The following is a 22,530-nucleotide window of genomic DNA, read 5'->3' as shown; positions in this document are numbered from 1 at the left end:
ATGACTGCTGTGTTTCCTCATCTGGAAATGCTGATTATAATAGTATTTACCTCTAGTGTTGTCAGGAGTGAATATATGTAATTGTTTAGAACAGTGCCTGGTAAGGTGCTATGTGAGATTATCAATTATTATTTAGTAAACATTTGAGTGCCTCTTATGTGCTGGTCACTGTGATAAGAATGCAGAGTAAACAGTCAAAGACACTGGCCTTGACCTCTATTAAGTGGAGATCAATCTTTACCTTTTATACCTCTAAGAAAAGAATCATCATTACAGTGTACCTATTTGTTTATGTTGGATGATGGATGAAAAGGACTAGCAAGACCTGAATTTCATCCCCTAGAAAGGTATAATCTATCCTAAATCATAAACATATGCAAGACATGAAACAGAAAACAGAATGCTATGTGTGTTTGGCTATGTGGGTATGGCTAGATTATAAGCAGTTTGTATCAGATATAATTCTTGACTTTTTATAGCCCTTTGCCTTTAGTTAGCTGACAGCTATTTTTTCCTAACATACTTCACCCTCCTTTTGTCACATCTGGTATAAACTGGTTGCTGAAATTAAGAAAGGGAAATGCACTAGTATATTTATTGAAAATAGATGTTTTTCTTGGACTTCTTAGAAATTTGTATGGATAATAAAGTTTAACTAGCAAAGAGACATTTGGGAAAGGGACTAAGAGTTGGGAGAGAGGAGATTCTTTGCAGCCTGGTGTCATATAGCTGCCATCTTTATGGGCTGAGAGGTGGAGAGAGGTTGGAGTTGTGCAGTGGAACACAGCAGTGATAATACTGAGTGAGACTGGGATAGGAGTCTACATTCCAGTAGTTTGCCGTGATCTGTTTAGAAGAGCTGCCAGTGCATTTTAACATAAGGGCAGTAGATATGGTGTTATGATTATTATTCTTATTTATTACTTTTATTAACTTAGATTAACAAAGTCCCATTTTTCCAAGTAGATCTAAAACTCACCTTTTTTCTCAACTCTCTTCTGATATGAAAGCATATAGTGATCAAAAGCACAAGCATTTGTGTCACATCTGTATTCATATTCTCATATTTTTTGTTTGTTCTGTTTTTAAGGCGATACGGGGGATTGAACGTGGGACCTTGTACATGCATGGGAAGCGGGCACTCAAACCACTGAGTTACATCTGCTTCCCCATAGTTCAGTCTGACTTGAGGCAAGTTGTTGAACCTGTTTGAGTCTTGGTTTCTTTAGATATAAAAAGGGAAAAAAGGCTATAAATTGTATGATTTCATTTATGTGAATAGGCAAATCTTTAGAGGCAGAAAGTAGATTAGTGGTTGCAGAGGAAGAGGGCTTGGTCGGGGTGGGAGAGGGAGAGGAATGAGGAGTGATGCTAATGGGTTCAGGATTGCCATTTGGAGTAATGAAACACTCTGGAATTAGTGATGATTGCACATCTTTCTGACTATATTAAAAACCACAGAATTGTACACTTTATAAGGGTGAATTTTATAGTATGTGATTTATATCTCAATCTATCAAGCAATCAATAAAATGGGAGAGATAATACGTACCTCACAAGGTGGTTGTTACATTTAGAGATAATGTACATTAAAGTGTTTAGCACAAGCATACAGTTACTGCTAAATATTTTATGACTACTAGATTGTGTGTATGTGTGTTGTGTAGTTGGTGAAAGTTTGATTAGGAAATTGAAACATGAGGTTGGGATAAAGTATAAGAGGAGCAGAAAGATGGAATGTGGGACAGAACAATTTTGAACTGGAGCCAGATTTAGTCCCGGGGCTCTAGGCTTGCAGTCCAGTTCTGCCTCTGCTACTCTGTGTTCTTTTCTCATGTGGCCATGGGAATATAAAATGCACCCTGGCAGTAGAGAGATTTTGTTACAAATGAGTCATAACCGGGCTCTGCAGCTTGTTGTGGAACCCTAAGGTAATTTACTTCAATGGAGATGTTATCTGATTGAATGTATTTAAATTAAGGTAACTTATCTACTCAGGCCTCTTATTCTGTTTCCCAGTCCCTGGCTTTTTAGGGGATCAGGCTCCTCAGCTGATCTTGCTACCTTCTGCTTCCTGGGAGTAACCCTGAGAGGAAATGACCTCCCCAAGCACAATGGCTCTTTACACCCTTTCTCTTTATAACCTTTCCCTTTCCAGTTGTCCTTTATTGGAGTAATCTGTTTCCCATGGCTCAGAGCAGACCACTATTGAAAAGGGCTGAATAATTTTGCTTGTTCTTAAAAGAAAAAAACCCATTATTACCTTTAAGCTTCTTATTGCAATATGTTTAATTTCAAATTCCTTACCATTTTCACTATGGTTGGTTCTTCTGCCTCGCAAATAGTTTATTTTGTTGTGGTTTTTTTTGATTGTTTGTTTTTAGAAGGTACCAGGGATTGAACCCAGGACCTTGTACATGGGAAGCAGGCGTTCAAACAACTTGAGATACAGCCACTCTTGGCAAATAGTTTTGTTTTTTTTCCCAAAGATTTTTTATTTATTTCTCTCCCCTTTCCTGCGCCCCTTCCCCCCAGTTGTCTGCTCTCTGTGTCCATTTGCTGTATGTTCTTCTGTGTCCCCTTATATTCTTGTCAGTGGCACTGGGAATTTGTGTCTCTTTTTGTTGAATCATCTTGCTGTGTCAGCTCTCTATGTGTGCGGCACCACTCCTGGGCTGGCTGCACTTTTTTTGCACTGGGCGGCTCTCCTTACGGGGCATACTCCTTGTGCGTGGGGCTCCCCTACGCAGGGGACACCCCTGCATGGCATGGCACTCCTTGTGCGCATCAGCATTGCGCGTGGGCCAACTCATCACACGGGTCAAGAGGCCCTGGGTTTGAACCTTGGACTTCCCATGTGGTAGGCGGATGCTCTATTCATTGCGCCAAATCCACTTCCTGCAAATAGTTTTAAAAGAAAACATGGATTTAAATAAAAATGCTATCCGGTTTTTAAATTTTGCTTTGCTATGCCCACTTTCCCAGCATCTTCTATTCTTTCTTTGTGCTTCTGCTCCGTCACACTAGATTAAGGGAACAAAGACTAGTTCTGCAATAAATGTACTTTTCAAAAACATAATCCTTTGAATGTTAAAACCTCAAAAAATGTGTTATTATGGGAAGTGGACCTGGCTCAATGGATAGAGCGTCCACTTACCACGTGGGAGTTCCAGGGTTCAAACCCAGGGCCTCTTGACCCATTTGGTGAGCTGCCCCATGCTCAGTGCTGATGCGTGCAAGGAGTGTCATGCAACACAGGGTGTCCCTGGTGTAGTGGAGCCCCACGCGCAAGGAGTGCGCCCCATAAGGAGAGCCGCCCCTTGCGAAAGAAAGTGCAGCCTGCCCAGGAGTGGTGCTGCACACACAGAGAGCTGATGCAGCAAGATGACACAACAAAAAGAGACACAGATTCCCAGTGCTGCTGACGAATACAAGCGGACACAGAAGAACACACAGCGAATGGACACAGAGACCAGACAGCTGGGGTGGGGAGGGAGAGAAATAAATAAAAATAAATCTTAAAAAAAAATGTGTTATTAAAAAGTGAATATGAATTTCACCTTTTACCTATTATTCAATTCTTTTAGCCTCTGTACATATAGATCACAGGCATTCATCTGTCTTACCCTACCTCCTAGATTGTGGCTACTTAAAGGTGAAAACTATGTTTTACTCATCTCTGTATCCTCTGCAATACCTCATCATACTTTGTACACAAAAGGCAAATAAATATCTGTTAAATTATTGCCATGGCTGGTAGATATTGGAATGATGGTTTGAAATTAAATGCAAATGTGGTTCTCCTTTCCCACTTTAGAAGGACTTTTTTCCCCCATACAAGCTTGGAGTTTTGTAGATTCACCCACGTTTTATTATCTGGAACCATAAAAGAGGATGAATGATGTGCATTTGATGGATGACTGGTTAAGCTGGAGTTGCATGCTATAACATAGGAACTAAATCCTTAATACTTAATATTCACTCAATAAATATTTAATACCTGACTTTGTATTGGGCACAAGACACACAGTGGTGAACCACTCTGTTCAACTGAGATTATTAATTCCAAATTGATGGCATGAAAGAAAGAAGAATTAGTTCATTACATTCCCTCTAGAGGATTTTTTTATAGATTTGCTACCTACTTAACCATTAACTGTCTTTGAGAGGATGGGGGTAGGGCATATGGAAGTTGTGAGATTAAATGGCATTTATAAAAACAGGAATTTTAATGCTGTACTCACTTTCTGACAGAGTGTAAGAAAATTAGGCCTATTCTTTCTTCGGTGGAATAATTATATCATCTTGTTTGTGTGGTTCAAATGCAGCTTGCTTTCAGGAGAATTAGAACCTTTTCATCTCCATGTCTTTCTCAGAAGGTTACAGAGAAGCCATATAAAAGTCGTGGGGTATGTGGTCAGGCATGGTTCTTTCCTCTACCACTTGTAAGACCTAGGGTGAATTTGCTCTTTAATTCATGTAGGAAAATAGCCCACCTTTAGGGATGATGGGTTCTTCTTACATGGTCCAGGGAATCTGAACCTTGTTCATAATGTTCATAATGAGTATAAAGGGTAAATCCATGAGGAAGATAAAATTTTTCTTTCTTTCTTCCCAGAGGTTTGGCTGGAAACCGCTTATGCTATCTAGTCTAGGTATAGGCCATCCCCAGCTTGAAGATTGAGCCAATTCTTTGCCAAGTGGGGAGTTTCATGATCTTGAGGATCCTAGAACTTGATGCCTGAACAAAGGAGAACATATTTAGCAGTGGTTAAGATGTGTGCTGCCCTGGAATTGAGCTATATTCTGAGAAAGTTCCCTGTACTTAATGCCCCTCCAAAGTCCAAACCAAGACTCTCTGAAGGGAAGTTGGTCAGAGCATGGGGACTCAACAGTATCCCCCATGGGCCCTGGTTACAATGCCTGTCATGGGTAGTGCATTTTTCTTTCTTCACTGGCGGCAGTGCAGATGGTTTGGGTGTATTCCCCAGCTTTGTGCCTTGTGTCTGTGGGAACCATTTGACCACCACTCTCTTTGGAGCTGGGTTTTATAATGTGCTTCTGTTCCCTGGGGTGTTGTTCTCTGGGCCAAGAGTTGAGAAGTAGGTCTTGAGGATTGTTTTGTTTTTCACTTGTCTAACTAATGATGTATCAGAGCTTCTCAAGGAACGATGTCTAGATTATATATTTATAAACACTTTTTTTGTTTGTTTTTTTTAACTCATTTTTTTAGGTCCTTTTTTTCCCCCCTCACATGTCAAAAGTATATCACTTTAGCTTTATCAGACTGACAGCATTAGTGCCTTATTTAAGCTGGGTAGATTTCAGCCTAATGTTTTTTCATCCTTTACAATCTATGTAATAGGAAGAGAATTGCAGATTTTTTTAAAAAAAATCAAACCAAATTTATCAGAGCAAAGACTAAGGCCCTGTCATAAATGCACTTAGATTAAAAGGCAAATTTGAATAAAGGTCTTTCTTAGAGGGACAGTGACCGTTCCAATTTGGAGGTTACTTTTTAGGAATATTCCATACAATATTGACTCTAGCCTTAACTTTTAATATTATGGAGCTATGGAGGTGCAAGGAAGAATGTGGGGGTAAATAGCTAATAGGAGGAAAGTTATTCCTTTTTTTTTTTTTGACGTAAAAGAACCCCATTGGGGAAAACGTATTTCAGTTTCTCCTAATTCAGCAAGTGACTTGCTCTGCTGGATATTGTTTCATGGAGAAAAATGGAGACATTCTGCTGTACCAACTTGGAAAAGTGGTTTGTAAGTATATGATGAAAGTAGTTTCTTAGTATGTCATAAGGAGAAGGCCAGCACTCCTGAAGAGGTGGAGATATGTTTCTATTGTTGAGTTAACAGAAGGCAATGCAAGGTCAGGCTTCCTCTGGTGGCTTCTTGTTTAATAAACTTGATGGTTGTATGTAATTTTCATCAGGGTGTCCTATGCTGGAGCATGGGTGTTCTATATTCCTTAGCCATGTGGATTTTAATTCTAAATCTAATCCTGAACTAATTACTTAGATTAATGCCTTGAACTCCCAGATTCTGAACTGATAGCAGTAAACTGTGACAAAAAGATTGAAGAGATAGGAGGTAATGTGCAGGCAAAAAGTGGGAGAAGTGAAGAAACTTATTATTTAAATCCTGTTATTACTATATTTGATGTATTTTCTCCTGCTGTTCTTTTTTATGAAGTAAAATTTAATCTCTTGATCTCTTTTCTCTGAGATCCAGAGCTAGGTAAGCTTTGCTGGGTATCTCTTTGGATCATTAAAAAGAAAATTTGAAATAATTTCATACTTATTTTGAACTTATAACAGTTCAACTTATAAAAGTTGCCAGAACAGTGCAAAGAACTCTCTACCCTCTTCACGCAGATTCTCCAATTATTAATGTTTTAATGTATGTGTGTGTATATATATTTCTAGTTTCTTTCTGAACCTTTGAGAGCACAAGTGGCAAATAGGTTCTGTCATCACCTCTAAACACTCCAGTGTGCATTTCTTCCAAACAAAGACATGCTTCTACATATCTGCATATAATTCTTTTTATTTTATTTTATTTTTTTGTCTTTATTCATTGTTTTAGTATTACATTAAAAAAATATGAGGTCCCCATATACTCCCTGCCCCCCTCACCCCACTCCTCCCCCCATAGCAACATTCTCCTCCATCATCATGAGACATTCATTGCATTTGGTGAATACATCTCTGAGCATCGTTGCACCTCATGGTCAGTGGTCCACATCATAGCCCACGCTCTCCCACGTTCCATCCAGTGGGCCATGGGAAGACATACAATGTCCGGTAATTGTCCCTCCAGCACCACCCAGGACAGCTCCAAGTCCCGAAAATGCCTCCACGTCTCATCTCTTCCTCCTATTCCCCACACCCAGCAGCCACCATGGCCACTTTCTCCACACCAATGCCACATTTTCTTCGATTACTAATTACAATAGTTCATGAATAGAATATCAGTAAGTCCGCTCTAATCCATATTCTATTCCTTCATCCTGTGAACCTTGCATTGGTTTTGTCCACTCCACATCTATATCAAGAGGGGGCTTAGATTCCACATGGATGCTGCATGCAATCCTCCTGCTTTCAGTTGTAGGTACTCTTGGCTCCATGATGTGGTGGTTGACCTTCTTCAACTCCATGTTAGCTGAGTGGGGTAAGTCCAGTAAACCAGAGTGTAGGAGTTGAAGTCTGTTGAGGCTCAGGGCCTGGCTATCATATGGCCAGTCCACAGATTCAGTGCATACAACTCTTGAAATCAGGAAATAAACATTGATTTCACTACTTCCCTCCAATCTGCAGACTCCATTCAAATTTTGCCAACTGTCCCAGCAACGTCTCCTTTTCTTTTTGGTTCAGTATCCTATCCAGGAACATGTTGCATTTAGTTGTCATGTGTGTTCAGACTCATTTAATCAGGCTCATTTTCTCAGCCTTTCCCTGGCATACATGTCTTGACAGGTTTAAAGAGTAAGCCATACATTTTATGGGATGATACTACCTGGATTCATCTGTTGTTTCCTTATGACTAGAGGAAGGTCATGAATTCTTAGCAGAAATAGAACTGAAATGAAGTGCTGTGCAACATATCAGAGGGCGCATAATGTCAACCCATCCCAGCCCTAGAGATGTTAACCTAAATCATCAGTCATGTTGCTGTCTTGGGGTTTCTCCATCTTTTTTTTTAATTTTTAAAGATTTATTTTATGTATTCATCTCTCTCCATCCCCTCATTATTTTTACTTGGTGTGTCTATTCGTCATCTTTGTTTCTTTAGGAGGCACTGGGAACTGAACCTGCGACCTCCGATGTGGGAGGGAGAAGCCTAATTGCTTAAGCCACCTCCTTTCTCTGCTTTGTTGTCTCTCTCCTTACGTTTTCCCTCTTGTGTTTCTTGTTGAGTCATCTTGTTGTGTCAGCTTGCCACACCTGCCCATCGTGCCAGCTTGCTGTCTCTTTAGGAGGCACCAGGAACCAAACCACGGACCTCCTGTGTGGTAGGCGGGAGCCCAATTGCTTGAGCCACATCCTCTTCCATTCTCCATCTTAAATTCATTATTTTTCCCTTTATAGTTGATTAGTCTTATGAAGAGGTATTCTAAGATTTCACTGATATCTTGTTCCCCAATAAACCTCCTCTCACTAGCCCTAGCATCCATAGATAACTCCCACCTGACTCAATGGTGATTTTTTTTATATCCATCATTCCTTTTACATTTATTAGTTGGCATTCTACCTTGAGGAAGAACTTTCCTTTTCCCTTTGTTTGCTTGCTTGTTTATTCATTTATTTGTAACAGTGTAGACTAGAAAATTTTTTCAGTGGTTATAGTCTCTTACTATTGCTTTTTATTTTTATGCTCAAATTATCCCAATTTGGTCTGTGACCCCCACGCCCCACCCCATGAGCAGTTCCCATGTCCTTTTTTTTAAAAATTAAAAAAAAAAATTCTCTCCCCTTCCCCCCACCCCCCATCCCCTTCACCCTCCACTCACATCTCCCCACCCCTGTTGTTTGCTCTCTATGTCCACTAGCTTTGTGTTCTTCTGTGTCCACTTGCACCCTCAGTGGCACTGGGAAACTGCGTCTCTTTTTTGTTGCATCATCTTGCTGTGTCAGCTCTCCATGTGTGCCGTGCCACCTCTGGGCGGGCTGTGCTTTTTTTCACGTGGGGCGGCTCTCCTTGCAGGGTGCACTCCTTGCTCATGGGGCACCCCCATGTGGGGGCGCCTCTGCATGGCATGGCACTCCTTGTGCACGGCAGCTCTGTGCATGGGCCAGCTCACCACATGAGGCAGGAGGCCCTGGGTATCGAACCCTGGACCCTCCCATATGGTAGGCGGATGCTCTATCAGTTGAGACATGTCCACTTCCCCCCATGTCTTTTTTTTTTTAAAGATTTATTTTTATTTCTTTCTCCTCCTCCCCCCCCTTGTTTGTTCTCTGTGTCGATTTGCTATGTGTTTTTCTGTGTCTGCTTGTGTTCTGGTCAGGCAGCACTAGGAATCTGTGTCTCTTTTTGTTGTGTCATCTTGCTGTGTCAGCTCTCCATGTGTGCTGCGCCACTCCTAGGCGGGCTGTGCTATTTTCATGTGGGGCAGCTCTCCTTGCAGGGTAGCACTCCTTGCGCAGGGGGCACCCCTGTGTGGCGTGGCACTCCTTGCACGTAGCAGCACTGCGCATGGGCCAGCTCACCACACGGGCCAGGAAGCCCTGGGTATTGAACTCTGGAACTCCTATGTGGTAGGCAGATGCTCTATCAGTTGAACCACATCTACTTCCCTCCCCCCATGTCCTCCTACCTTTGGATCATTCTTAAAGATTATAAACTGTAAGACACTGCCTTCCAAATGACAAAAATGCATCAGTACTAATGCTGAGTATATTCTCCTAATCTCACAGGACTCCCAGAGACTGGAAGTCTTTGGGGGAAGCTATCTCCCTCTTCCCAGGTGCCAGTCCAATTTGCTTCTTGAAAACTATTAGAGCTCTTAACATGACTAAGAGGATAAATTTAGAGACATTTCTGCCAGCTTGATATTTCAACTTCCAACAAGAACTCTAACTACTTGAGTGCATTTCAATTGTAATTTCCGAAAAACCATTCTCTTCAACCAAAAAATCTTGTGTTAGGTCCTAAAGAGGATTCTGAAACCCAGACCACCTAAGCATATGCCCTTTTTAATTCACAGTCTTCTAAACTTAGCTGAAGGTCAGAGAGCTTGTTTGGCAATGATAAATAAATGTTTCTTGGCTAGTATCATTTCTCTCTCAGCTCCTGGGATTTTTGCAGCTTCATACTTTGAAACTTAGAGTTAATTATAGTAGAAAAACTGTATACCCTTCCTTTCTCAACTTAGATTTTGTCCTTTTCTCTACTCTTGACACATATAGTAAATAAGAAAAAAGGGATCACTACTTAGTTGTGGAAATACATATTTGCATTTCTGATTGCTTCAGTTAGCTGTAAAATCCTTTGTATTTTATCCATTTTCAGAAGAGGACCTGTGATCAAAAGAACTTTACAGAAGAAGAGAGGTCCTTGGGTACCAGGAAAGAGTATGGCAGTAGTTGAGACTTGCATTAACTCTGAAGCCCCTTTCAACCTTATGAGTTGGAATAGTAAAATAAGGTAAAGGTATCAAGTTCCATTTCACTTACTCCACATAAACCCTCCCCAACCTAGGCCACAGATTGTACCTTAATCTGGCCTTCACTTGCCTCTCACAGCTATATTTCATTGACTAGTATGGAAACCAGGCCTGAAGGGGAGGAGGGTATTGATAAAAATCATTACCATTAACTCCAGAAATCATTCAAATAAAGTACTCATCCTGGTGGTTCACTAGTGACAATAAAAAGGTCTTTAGTGTTTCTTCCCTCTCTTATTCTTGTCCTGCTTTTCTAGAACAGTCTTAACAGCAGACCTGAAGAGTAATATACACTCATAAGAGAGCATTAAGAATTTCTCAGAAATTCTTGATTTCTGAGAAATCCTATGATTTCTTTTGGAAAAGGAACCCTGGAGATCTTACGTAGAATAATGATAACTTTTTTTTTAAGGTTGTTTATTTATTTGTTTCTTTATTTCCCACCCCCACCCCCACATCGTCTGCTCTGTGTCCATTTGCTGTGTATTCTTCTGTGTCCACTTGTATTCTTGTCAGCAGCATCAGGAATTTGTGTCTCTTTTTTTTTTTTTAAAGATCTTATTTTATTTATTTCTCCCTCCTCCCCCGCCCCAGTTGTCTGTTCTCTGTGTCCATTTGCTGTGTGTTCTTCTTTTTGTCTGCTTCTGTTGTTGTCAGCAGCACGGGAATCTGTGTTTCTTTTGTTGTTGTTGTTGTTGTGTCATTTTGCTGCATCAGCTCTCCGTGTGTGTGGCGCCATTCCTGGGCAGGCTGCACTTTCTTTTGCATTGAGTGGCTCTCCTTACAGGGCACACTCCTTGCGTGTGGGGCTCCCCTATGCAGGGGCACCCCTGTGTGGCACGGCACTCCTTGCGCACATCAGCAGTGCATGTGGGCCAGCTCCACACGGGTCAGGGGGGTCTGGGGTTTGAACTGTGGACCTCCCATGTGGTAGATGGACACCCTATCCACTGGGCCAAGTCCGCTTCCCTGTGTCTCTTTTTGTTGTGTCATCTTGCAGTATCAGCTCTCCATGTGTGCAGCGCCACTCCTGGGCAGGCTGCGCTTTTTTCATGTGGGGCGGCTCTCCTTGTGGGGCACACTCCTTGTACATGGGGCTCCTCTACGCAGGGGACACCCCTGCGTGGCACGGCACTCCTTGTGTGTATCAGCACTGCACATGGGGCAGCTCACCCCACGGGCCAGGAGGCCCTGGGTTTGAACCCTGGACCTCCCATATGGTAGGTGTATGCTCTATCAGTTGAGCCAAATCCGCTTCCCCGATAACATTTTTTAAAAGTGTGCACCAGCTAGAGATAATTCTGTATTTTTCCTCAGGTTTTATTTCTTATGGTTTTGGGCAACTTTATATATTCAGAGGGACTATGTCAGTCTGCTTTAAATTGGGGTCCTGCAGTTATTAAGGTGTGTTTGTCCCCAACTTGGGAAAAAATATGGTAGGGGGCATTGGCTATTACCAAGTAATAATCTTACCCCCTGAGACCTAAGTACAGCTTCTGGGCAGCCCTGTTTTTCACCTTCTAGCCTGCTTAGACAAATGAAATCTGGTCTGTTTTTTTGTTGTGTGTTTTTTTAAACTTTCGTTTTCTCATCTATAAACTGGGGTAATAACAGTCCTTGTCTGATAGAGTTGTGAGCATTAAATGACATGATGCATATAAAATGATCATTACTCAGAAAGGACTCAGTAAATGTTAACTAAAACAAATAAAATGGGCTGCTACTTTAGTTGCTTCTCTCCTCCTTGAATCATAAATAGCCTAAATCAAGACAATCTGTATTTAAGAACACTTATGTGCATGCACACACACACAGTCATGGTTTTGCACTTAAGACAATTTGATATGAATTTTCCTCCAGCCAGAGTTGGCAGGGTTAATGTGCAGCAGCTGAGAAACCGTGCTGTTACCTTCTGGCAGCCCCATATGCATATGCTGTTATATTAATTACAAAAGAAACTCAATTAACTTGGAAGGCCTTTAACTGTCATTGTGGCAGCTGTTCCAGCTCTGAAACAGGTTTTCTTCCTTCCTCCTACTGTCAGTCTACAGTTTTTAATCTCTTCTTTAGAGAACTGCTAAAACATCACTGTAGGTTCTCAGAGCCCCCTGGCTAGTTCAGTCAATTTTTTGATCTGCAGTTAGAGTAGTCCAGGGTGTAGCTTGCATAATTTCATTCACTTGCAATTTAAAATAAAATAAAAATAAACAGACCAATGTTCCCATTCCCCTCAGTCATTATTCTTTCAACTTTTAAAACCTAATGGAATTCTGGAATTTTAGATCTGGAAAGGATATTAAAGATGATCTACTCCAACTTCCTCATTTTACAGATGAGAAATCTTGAGACTCAGAAAGATCAAGTGCATTGCCAGAGTGACAGAGCTAGTCAGTGGTAAAGCCTGGAGTCCAGAAATCTGCCCTCCACTCTAGTACTCTTCTCATTTCAGTGCTATACTCTGCCCTCACTGAGTCATTTGCTCAGAAAAGTAAGAAGTAAAACCATCTTGTTTCAACTTCATTTCTCTCCATGCCCTTGTTCAAATTTCATAGACATAGTAGAGATCAGTGAAAAAAAGCTTAAGATCAGTAGAAGCAATGGCCTTGGATAATCAGGTATTGGAAAAACAGAGATGCCTTATTCATATTGAAGACCTTTCTTCAGTCCAGTAGCTCGAATGTAGAAATCTAGCAGACTACATGGAAATGAAAAACTAGAATTGGGCTTAACTTAAGTCCATTTTCCCATAGCACTGGTCTTTGGTTGTTTTGACACAATGGGTTTATTTGTAGTGATGGTTTTTGTAGGAGAGATGGGGGTTATGTGTGATAATTTGGGTCAGATGAATAATGAGGTGTGTTTGTTATGGTTTTGGCTAAGGCAGCATGTTTCATTGCCTTTCCTGTAGTTGGCACTTTGTCTCAGGGGTGTTGATACCTCTCCCTCTGGTCCTGAAAAGTGGTTTAATTGGTTTTAGTTCCTGTTATCCACTCTCCTACCAGCAGCAATCAAAAAGCTCATTTAGCTTGGTTTTTTAATGTAACAGCTTGTATTGCAGGAGTCTGAAAGGTTGATAGTATGGACTCACACTCAGACATCAGAGAACCTGAGAAGGACTGGGAAAAGAGGAAAGGTAGTATGGTGAGAGTGAAGGCGGTCTAGCTAGACTTTCACTGCTCAGGCTGAGATTATGGTAGTTAAATTCTGCAAGGTGAATGAGGGAGGTCCTATTTTTTTGTCCACGTCTACTCTCCGTGTTGAAATGAACGAAGTTTTTAGGAATGACAGTTAGTCTTAAGCTGTTTATCATGATGCTACACTTTTCCAAGTATTTAGTGGAACTGCTTATAGTTTCTGTACACAATTCTGCACAGTAAATGGATCCTTAGAACAAACAAATGTATGACACTTAACTCTTATTATTTTTCAGTGATTGTGTTGGGGGTTGACGATGTAGGGAGAAATATGATGGTTTTCATGTTTTTGATCGTTATAAACAGTTATAATCAGATAATTAGAATAACTCTGATAAGTGTTGTATAGTTGTAAATAACATACTAAGGTACTTAGGACTGGCTGACTGCTGCTTGCTAAGGGATCACACAAGCAATTGGCTGTCTCTCCCTTGCTTTCAGATTGTAGCCTAAAAGACTACACTGATAGACTGGTGCTTTACTCCTGTGATTGGAAAATACTTTGCACAGAATTAGACCCTCAGTTAACGCTTTCCTTGTTTCAGTGTGTGATATTGCTGATGTATGTGTGCAGGCCAGGGTGATATACTTATAGACAGACATGAAAGGAAGAACTTAAATGAAATGCATGGGGATGGGGGCGGTCTGGGTGAAAGCAGATCTCTTTTAAACCTTATCTCTGTTTTGGTGGTGCCATTTGTGGAAGAGGAGGAGGCTTGAGGATTTGAAGTAGCAAGTTTGTGGCCAGATAGGTACAGTCTGAAGGAGGACAGCTTCTTAAATGAGTTAAGCCTCTCATTTCAACTACATGAACGAAATAAACAGCTTACACATGGCTTAATGCACCTCATAATTAAGTGACTAAAGTGAATATCATTTCAGTTGGTGTCACCCAAAAGTGCTAGAAAGATGTTTGTATTTGGTGCATAGACTGGCCTTCTTAAAGCCCAAGAACTGTGTGTCTGTGCTTTTCAGAACAAATGCCACAGTTGCTTGAATCATGGACATAGGTAGGCACTGGTACAGAGGAAGTAGAGAAATGATCTAGTTCAGAATCAGAGGGTCTCAGTGAACTAATTACTGATTCTTTTTGTCCCAAACAGAGGTTCTCATACTTTAGAACGGTTTCATCTTCTCTTGAATACTATTTGAATCTGCTTGAGGGAGCTAGCCATTGGATTTGAGGTGGTTGTCCTGAAAGAAGAATGATTTTGATAGAAAGTCCACCTCTTCCTAGATTTGCCTGGATTTTATCCTAACAGGCAGTTCTTTCCCTTTGTATTACTCAGGATTTTTCATCATAAACTGGAGGAATATGATTTGATTAGTAGGTATTGATCTTAATTGAGCACCTGATGTTTTAAGAAAACAGATGGACTTAGCAGCTGGGATGCTGTCACCAGCTATCAGGGAGATGAACTGGAAAAGATTCTAGTGGCAAACTTGAATAATACTTTATTTCAACATATGTGACTTTAAAGCTATAGCTCATACATACATTTAGTTACAAAATATGTCATAATGAGGAAAATGAGTTAAAACCACACATGGTAGAGAACTTTTAAAGGATCTTATATATTCAAGTATATTCCTTCTGTCAGAAGGAAGTTTTTTTTTTTTTTTTTTAGAAGGAAGGTTTTAATTTTGACATGTACAGGTAGAGTTCCTTCTTCAACTCATGCCCCAGTTACTCTTTTCTGGCTTTGTCATTTCAATGATCTTATGTTTGTGACTGAGTCCTTGTAAATTGTCCCTCCACTGGATGAAAAATGGGTATAGATCAGGTCACTGCCACCTTTTCTGGATAGAAATAACAGCCTATTCCCTGACGAGTTGAGTTCTGGCTGATGTTTGAAAAGCATTTTCTGATTGGGATGTTTCCCTAATTTTCTTTCAACCGAGAGCTTCCTAGAAATTTCTCTTCTAGGACCCTGACATCCTAATGGGGTCTCTGAGAGTGTGTGTGTGTGTGTGTGTCTCTACCCCTCCTCACTTTTTCTCTGTATTCCTCCTTCCCCACCCTCCCCTTCTCCAACCAGGCCAGCTGAGCTGCATTTCCTTCCCGCTCAAGGAAGAGAAGTACCTCCAGCAAGTTGTGGACTGCCTCCCCTGCATCTTGATCCTCGGCCAGGATTGTAATGTCAAGTGCCAGCTGTTGAACCTGCTGTTGGGGGTACCTGTGCTTCCCACCACCAAGCTGGGCAATGAAGAGAGCTGTAAGCTTCGGCGCCTTCACTTCACCTATGGGACTCAGACTCGGGTCAGCCTGGCACTCCCAGGCCAGTATGAACTAGTGCATACTCTGGTTGCTCACCAGGGCAATTGGGAGACTATCCCGGAGGAGGACCTGGCGGTCCGAGAGGACAGTGAGGACACTGCCCATGTTTTAGCTGAACTGGAGGTGATGATGCACCATGCTCTCTTACAGGTATTAATCTTCTACATATTCCTACTTGCACACATATATACCAGCTTTTTTTAAATTTGAGTTGTCTCGAAAAGTAATTCGATGAAATAAATTCTAGGCACTGAGCAGCAGCTGGTGGAATCAAAGGAACATAATCTAGGAGGTTGAAAAATAGACAAGGCCATAGCAATGCCCATCTCTGCCTCTGCTACCATGCTGCTAGGTTCTGAGCAATTTTCTTGTCTCCTTGCCTCTTTATCCTCCTTTCTAAAATAAAAGGAGCATGATACTTGCCACTCATCTTATTTTTATAGAATTATTCTAATGAGTTAAAAATCCTTTTTCATTTCTTAGGAGAAAGGTTTTTCTGGAATTGTCTCCAGAAAGAATGATAAGATGATGGATAATTAATGCTATTATTAGAATTAAGAACAAGTGAAAAATTTTGTGAGTTTTTTCTTAAACTTAGCTATCAGTTTATTAAGTGTGACAGATCATATCTACTACTTTTAATGGAACTTGGGAATGCGAGGACATGACCAGCTCAATGTAAGGAGATATGGAGATCCAGTCATCTAAGGAATATCTTTGCTTTCTCTTGAGATCTGTGTGGCATGTCAAGAGATCACACTGTCTACCTCATATTTATATCTCTACTTGGAAAGGACTCCTCTCTTATTCTGGGCTTCCTTTCCTACTAGACAGCTGTGACTGGGGTATTAGATTAGGCCAAATGGGTATCAGCAAAGGATGTAACTATGTTAGGGATCATGGATGGTTAGGAATAAAATAATGCAGACATGCTCAAAATAGAGTCCATCACCTTGGTTAGGAAGAAAGGACTTGTTTGTCAGGATTGGGAGAATAGTTTTTTCTTTCTTATAGTCTCTTCATCTATACCTGCTCTCAGGCTTGGTCTTCCAGTCAATGAATGAGTCCTTTGATTGTGGCCATGGCCTATAACACTATAGAAGTAAAAACTGTTATCTCATTTCCTTCCAGGGAAAGGTTTCTTTTATTTTGATAAATGTTAAATGACGCAATGTATGCAAGGCAGATGTGGGTTTCCTATGTCTTCAGACTGAGAGCTCTCACTTCTTAACTCCAGGATGATGTGAGAGTTTTGTTTAACTCTGAAGTAGCTCTGACAGTAATCCTTGTTTCTTGACTGAGGCCTTTTCAGTTGACCTATGAACTTCATAATATGCAATCATTTGATCTCTACACAATCTCTCTGTTCAGGTTTCCCATAGAGCAGATGTTTTTCAAACGATCCTTTTTCTTTAACTCATTATAAGAAACACATTTTATATCATGACCCAGTGTGCATATATATGTATATATACACACACATACATTTGAAACAAAAGTTTCATGAAACAATACTTTCACTTCCTGCAAAGCACACTATTTTCTCTTCTATTCAACTTCATTTTTTAAAAAAGATTTATCTATTTATTTATTCCCCCACCCCTGTTGTCTGCTGTCTTGTGTCCATTCACTGTGTTCTTCTGTGTCCACTTGCATTCTTGTCAGCAGCACCAGGAATCTGTGTCTCTTTTTGTTGTGTCATCTTGCTGCGTCAGTTCTCCATGTGTGCGGCGCCACTCTTGCATTCCTGGGCGGGCTGTGCTTTTTTCACATGGGGTGGCTCTCCCTGTGGGGCACACTCCTTGCACGTGGGGCTCCCCTATGTGGGGCTCCCCCACGTGGGGGATGCCCTTGCGTGGCACGGCACTCCTTGTCCGCATCAGCACTGTGTGTGGGCCAGCTTACCACATGGGTCAGGAGGCCCTGGGTTTGAACCCTGGACCTCCCATGTGGTAGGTGGACGCTCTATCCATTGAGCCAAATCCACTTCCCTCAATTTCCTTTTTTAGGGAAGTGGACTTGGCCCAGTGGATAGGGTGTCCGTCTACCAAATGGGAGGTCTGCAGTTCAAACCCTGGGCCTCCTTGACCCGGGTGGATCTGGCCCATGTGCAGTGCTGATGCACGCAAGGAGTGCTGCCCCACGGAAGGAGTGCTGCCCCACGCAGGGGTGTCCACGTGTAGGGGAGTCCCACGCACAAGGAGTGTGCCCTGTAAGGAGAGCCACCCAGTGCGAAAGAAAGTTCAGCCTGCCCAAGAATGGCACTGCACACATAGAGAGCCAACACACAAGATGATGCAACAAAAAGAAACACAGATTCCCATGCCACTGACAACAACAGAAGCGGACAAAAAAGAACACGCAGCAAATGGACACAGAGCAGACAGTGGGGGTTGGGGGGGGGGAATGGGAGAGAAATAAAAATAAATAAATCTTTAAAAAAAATTTCATTTTAAAAAAATGGTGATAGCAACCCACTAAATTGATGCTATGATCTAATACACTGTGAACTGGAGTTTAAAAAATACTATTAAAAAACTGAAATGACTGCTGTGACTGCTGGAAGTCCAGTGGTGATTTCTCCCATTCTTCCCTGTTAAAAGCAATATTAGGGAAGCAGATATGGCTCAAGCGATTGAGCTCCCACTTACCACATGGGAGGTCCTCGGTTGGTTCCTGGTTGCCTCCTGGAGAAGATGGGCTGGTGCGGCAAGCTGACGCAACAAGATACACAAAGAGGAAACGAGAGAGAACAAAGCGGGGAGTGGAGGTGACTCAAGCGATTGAGCGCTTCTCTCCCATGTGAGAGGTCCAGGTTCGGTTCCCGGTGCCTCCTAAAGAGATGAGCAGACACAGTGAGCACAAACAATGAGGGGAGAGAGGGAATAAGTAAATAAAATAAATCTTTAAAAAACAAAACAAAACAAAAACCCCAAAAAGCATCTTGAACAAAGCCATTCTTCAGGAGAGGCTAATTACTTGGTTGATTTTCTGTGTCTTTTTATGTTATTGACTTTAATTTCAAATGGCATTTACTTAAAAAAATTTTTTTGGTAATATATACATAACATAAAATTTGCCATTTTTAAGTGTATAATCCAGTGGCATTAATTACATTTACAATGTTGTATTACCATTACTACCATCTATTACCAAAACTTTTTATTGCCCTAAGCAGTAACTCTGTACTCATTAAGCAATAACTCCCCATTTCTCCTCCCCCCAGCCTGGCAACTTCTGATCTACTTTCTGTTTCTATGAATTTGTTTATTCTAGATATTTCATAGAAGGGGAATCATACAGTATTTGTCCTTATGCACCTTACTTGTTTACTCCCCAGCATAATGTTTTCAAGATCATCCATGCTGCAGCATGTATCAGAACTTCATTCCTTTTTACAGCTGAACAATATTCCATTGTATGTACTGTTCCATGAATTGAGGTGATACAAGAAAGTCACAGGAAGGAAAGCAAAAGCCAAGGCACATAATCTATCCATACTTTACTGGTAAGAGTTTCTAAGCCTATTCCTAATATGTACTGGGCACTCACACTCAGGTGACAAATGAGGAAGCTACTTGATTAGGAAGTTGAGATACCAAATCAGCTTTCTCTCATCACTGGTAAAATATATGTATTCTCTTCTATTTTCTTGAGGAATTCTCTAGACTCTAGTGTTCTGTTTCATGTGGTTCATGATGTTTCATTAGCTAGTGTTTTGCCAGATCTGCTTTATTCTCCAGTGGTTTTGATGTAGAAATAGTAACAGACTCCGGTAGTTCTAAGTTTAGAACATCTTGATGCTGAGCCTCAGAGGGGCCTCTGTAGCCTTTGTAGAGTTCAGGCACTATTTTCACAGTCAAACTCCAGACTGATTAAATACATCAGTGAAGCTCAGCTATTGCTAGGAGCATTTCACAGCTACCTTGAAGATTTTTCACGCCAGTGAGAAAGGTCTTTTTGTTTAGCTCCAGTTATATTTAGGACCATTGAGTTAGCCCTAAACAACCCTTCCATTTGGTTTGTAAAGGGGGAGGTAAAAAAAAAAAAAAGAGACATTTAGCTAAAGGAAACAAAGATTGAATGAGGGGAAATGGGATGGTCATTTTGAACTGTCAAATTATCAAAGCAGAATTTTCCCCCTACCCTCTTATACAATAGTCATTCTTCTAATGTGTTGCTTTAAAGTCCTCATAAATTAGCCATTTTCAGCTTGTTCCATAATAGACCAACTCACATGGACCCACAGTGCTTAGTATTCTCAGCTTTTTAGCTCTGGGTCCCCTGAGAGTCTCAGATCATAATTCAGCAATAGAGGAACATTGTCAGGCTATTGGTATCTGAAACCTTAATTAGTGTTAAAACATAGTTATTTTCCAGTTTGGCCAATGCATTTCACCATTCACTATATTCACTAGTTCTGTCCTTATATACAAATCTAATTGCTCTTCTCTATCATCACCCCCTCTTTCTAGCACACACATCTGCCACCTCTTTTTTTTTATTTTATTTTCTCCCACAAGTTTAATGGAATACAAAACTTCGCCTCAATTGCTTCAATCTGATATGTGTATGTGTGTGTTTCCTATGAAAACCTGTAAGAAAAGGAATAAAAAGAAGCAGAGATAATTAAGCTTCCTAAGTCTCAGATGAAATTCCTGCACCCTAGCAGTGGTGTTTTGTTTACTGTGGCAAATCATAGCTCTCAGTTCTTGTCAGTAGCCTGTTTATCCCTACCAGGTGTTTTTTGGCCCTTTAGACAAATGTTCATGACACCTGGCTGCCACATACTGACTTAGTTATTACTAGCTCATGGTGGTGTCCAGTGGGGTTTATTTCAGGGAATGAGGTGGTGTAATGTTTTCAGGCAAGGTATAATGACTTGCAAATGAGCTTATTTTTTCACTATTTTAAACTCTAAACATTTGGAGTAATAAAGTTTTCACTTTATAACCCTCAATATCCATCAGGGAAAATACTGTTTTTAATACCCTAAGGATTTTGATTTTTAAATTTCTCAACAATTACTACTTTCACAACCTATAATCAATATAAAGGATATTACTACAATAACAAAAGTTTATTCAAAATTTAACCCTCAAATTTATTAAACTTGGTTTGCTGCCAGAAAACTACTGTCTCTCAATTTTTATTATTGGCATTTATTAGGGTGCCTTGTACAACGAAATTAGTATGTGTTGCTACCTCTAGTTAGATTCTGTATCATGTTTCTAGATTGAAAGATAAAGATAAAGGATGACAGGTAAGTAAGTAGGAAAGAAGACAGGGCAAGAAGAAATTGTTGGGAGGAGGAAGTATATGGAATTAGGCAAAAAATGGCTATTCTAAGGGAAAAGAAATAAGGTTGGGGTAATATGTACAGGACAGAGAAATAAAGAATGACATTCTAGAGATATAATTAAAATAAAAAGAAACCATGATTCCATAAGGCAAGAAGAAAGGAGAATTAAAGTGATGTGTTAAAAAGGCATATGCGGGGAAGCGGACGTGACTCAACTGATAGAGCATCTGTCTACCATATGGAGGGTCCAGGGTTCTATACCCAGGCCTCCTGACCTGTGTGGTGAGCTGGCCCATGCGCAATGCTGCCATGTGCAAGGAGTGCTGTGCCATGCAGAGGCGCCCCCACATAGGGGAGCCCCATGCACAAGGAGTGCACCCTGCAAGGAGAGCTGCCCAAAGTGAAAAAAGTGCAGCTGGCCCAGGAGTGGCGTCTCACACATGGAGAGCTGACACAGCAAGATGATGCAACAAAAAAGAGATGCAGTTTCTCAGTGCCTCCTGATAATACAGGTGGACGCAGAAGAACATACAGTGAATGGACACAGAGAGCAGACAACGGAGTGGGAAGGGGAGAGAAATTAAAAAAAAAAAAAGGCATATATGAAGTTCAGGGAAATGCTAAACTTATAAATTCTTTGTAGGCAGTGATCTTATGTTCCTTGAATTTAACATCTCTCTCTCCCTTCCCCAGCACTAGCATACATAGTGAAATGTAACTCCTGCATTTTCTTCTTTGCCAAGAAACCTGGTAATATCTAATAAAGGTTGATATACTTATTATGGGTATGTGGATTTTAGAGACATGATTATTTTTTTTATCCCTATGCTCATTATAGTAACCTTGATAGCTCTTAAAAGAATAGCTTGAAGCTAAGATTGTATTTTCTCAATTCACCATCAGTGATTAATCTCTGGCCTTCAGATTAGCTCTTGGGGAAAATATCTGACAGAAATTGCAGTCTTTTTTTTTAAGATTTATTTTATTTCTTTCTCTCCCCTCCCCGCCCGCTGTTGTCTGCTCTCTATGTCAACTCACTGTATGTTCTTCTGTGCCTGCTTGCACCCTTGGTGGCACCAGGAAACTACGTCTCTTTTTTTGTTACATCATCTTGCTGCATCAGCTCTCCGTGTGTGTGGCATCATTCCAGGGTGGGCTGCGCTTTTTTCACACAGGGCGGCTCTCCTTGCAGGGCACTCCTTGCGCATGGCAGCTCTGCGCATGGGTCAGCTCACCTCACAGGTCAGGAGTGCCTGGGGATGGAACCCTGGACCCTCCCATTTGGTAGGCGGATGCTCCGTCAGCTGAGCCACATCTGCTTCCCAGAAATTGCAGTCTTAATCTTTCTCTTTTGTCTTCTCCCTTGCTAGGGTCCTATTTACCTCTTTCCTGCACTTTTGATTTCTTCTCTGTTTCTATCTCAAAGATTTGTTTGTGTTTCCCTTGGAGGACAGTGAGGATAGGGAATCTGCCCTGATTCAGAGACTCACAGGTTGAAAGTACTGACAACAGGCGGAAAGTCTGTAGTTGGAGCTCTAAAACAAAATTTCATTTTTGTGGTATCTCAACCAATCCTT

The 22,530-nt window shown here is 41.0% G+C and overlaps 1 protein-coding gene across 2 annotated transcripts in view; it reads left to right on the top strand.

Annotated features, from left to right (window-relative positions):
• DSTYK (dual serine/threonine and tyrosine protein kinase) overlaps window positions 1-22,530 on the top strand; it is a 68,136-nt gene that overhangs the window by 3,393 nt on the left and 42,213 nt on the right. For both annotated transcript variants that reach the window (XR_009180210.2, XM_058275081.1), the window contains exon 2: window positions 15,413-15,801. Coding sequence is in view for 1 of the 2 variants with exons in the window: in XM_058275081.1 (XP_058131064.1) it covers window positions 15,413-15,801 (389 nt within the window). In the remaining variant the exon portion in view is untranslated. The remainder of the gene's footprint in view (window positions 1-15,412; window positions 15,802-22,530) is intronic.

Source organism: Dasypus novemcinctus, chromosome 13 (assembly GCF_030445035.2).
Source record: "Dasypus novemcinctus isolate mDasNov1 chromosome 13, mDasNov1.1.hap2, whole genome shotgun sequence".
In the NCBI taxonomy this organism is placed as follows: Eukaryota; Metazoa; Chordata; class Mammalia; order Cingulata; family Dasypodidae; genus Dasypus; species Dasypus novemcinctus.
Note: the sequence above shows the minus strand (reverse complement) of the source record. Positions and strands in the feature narration are given on the sequence as shown.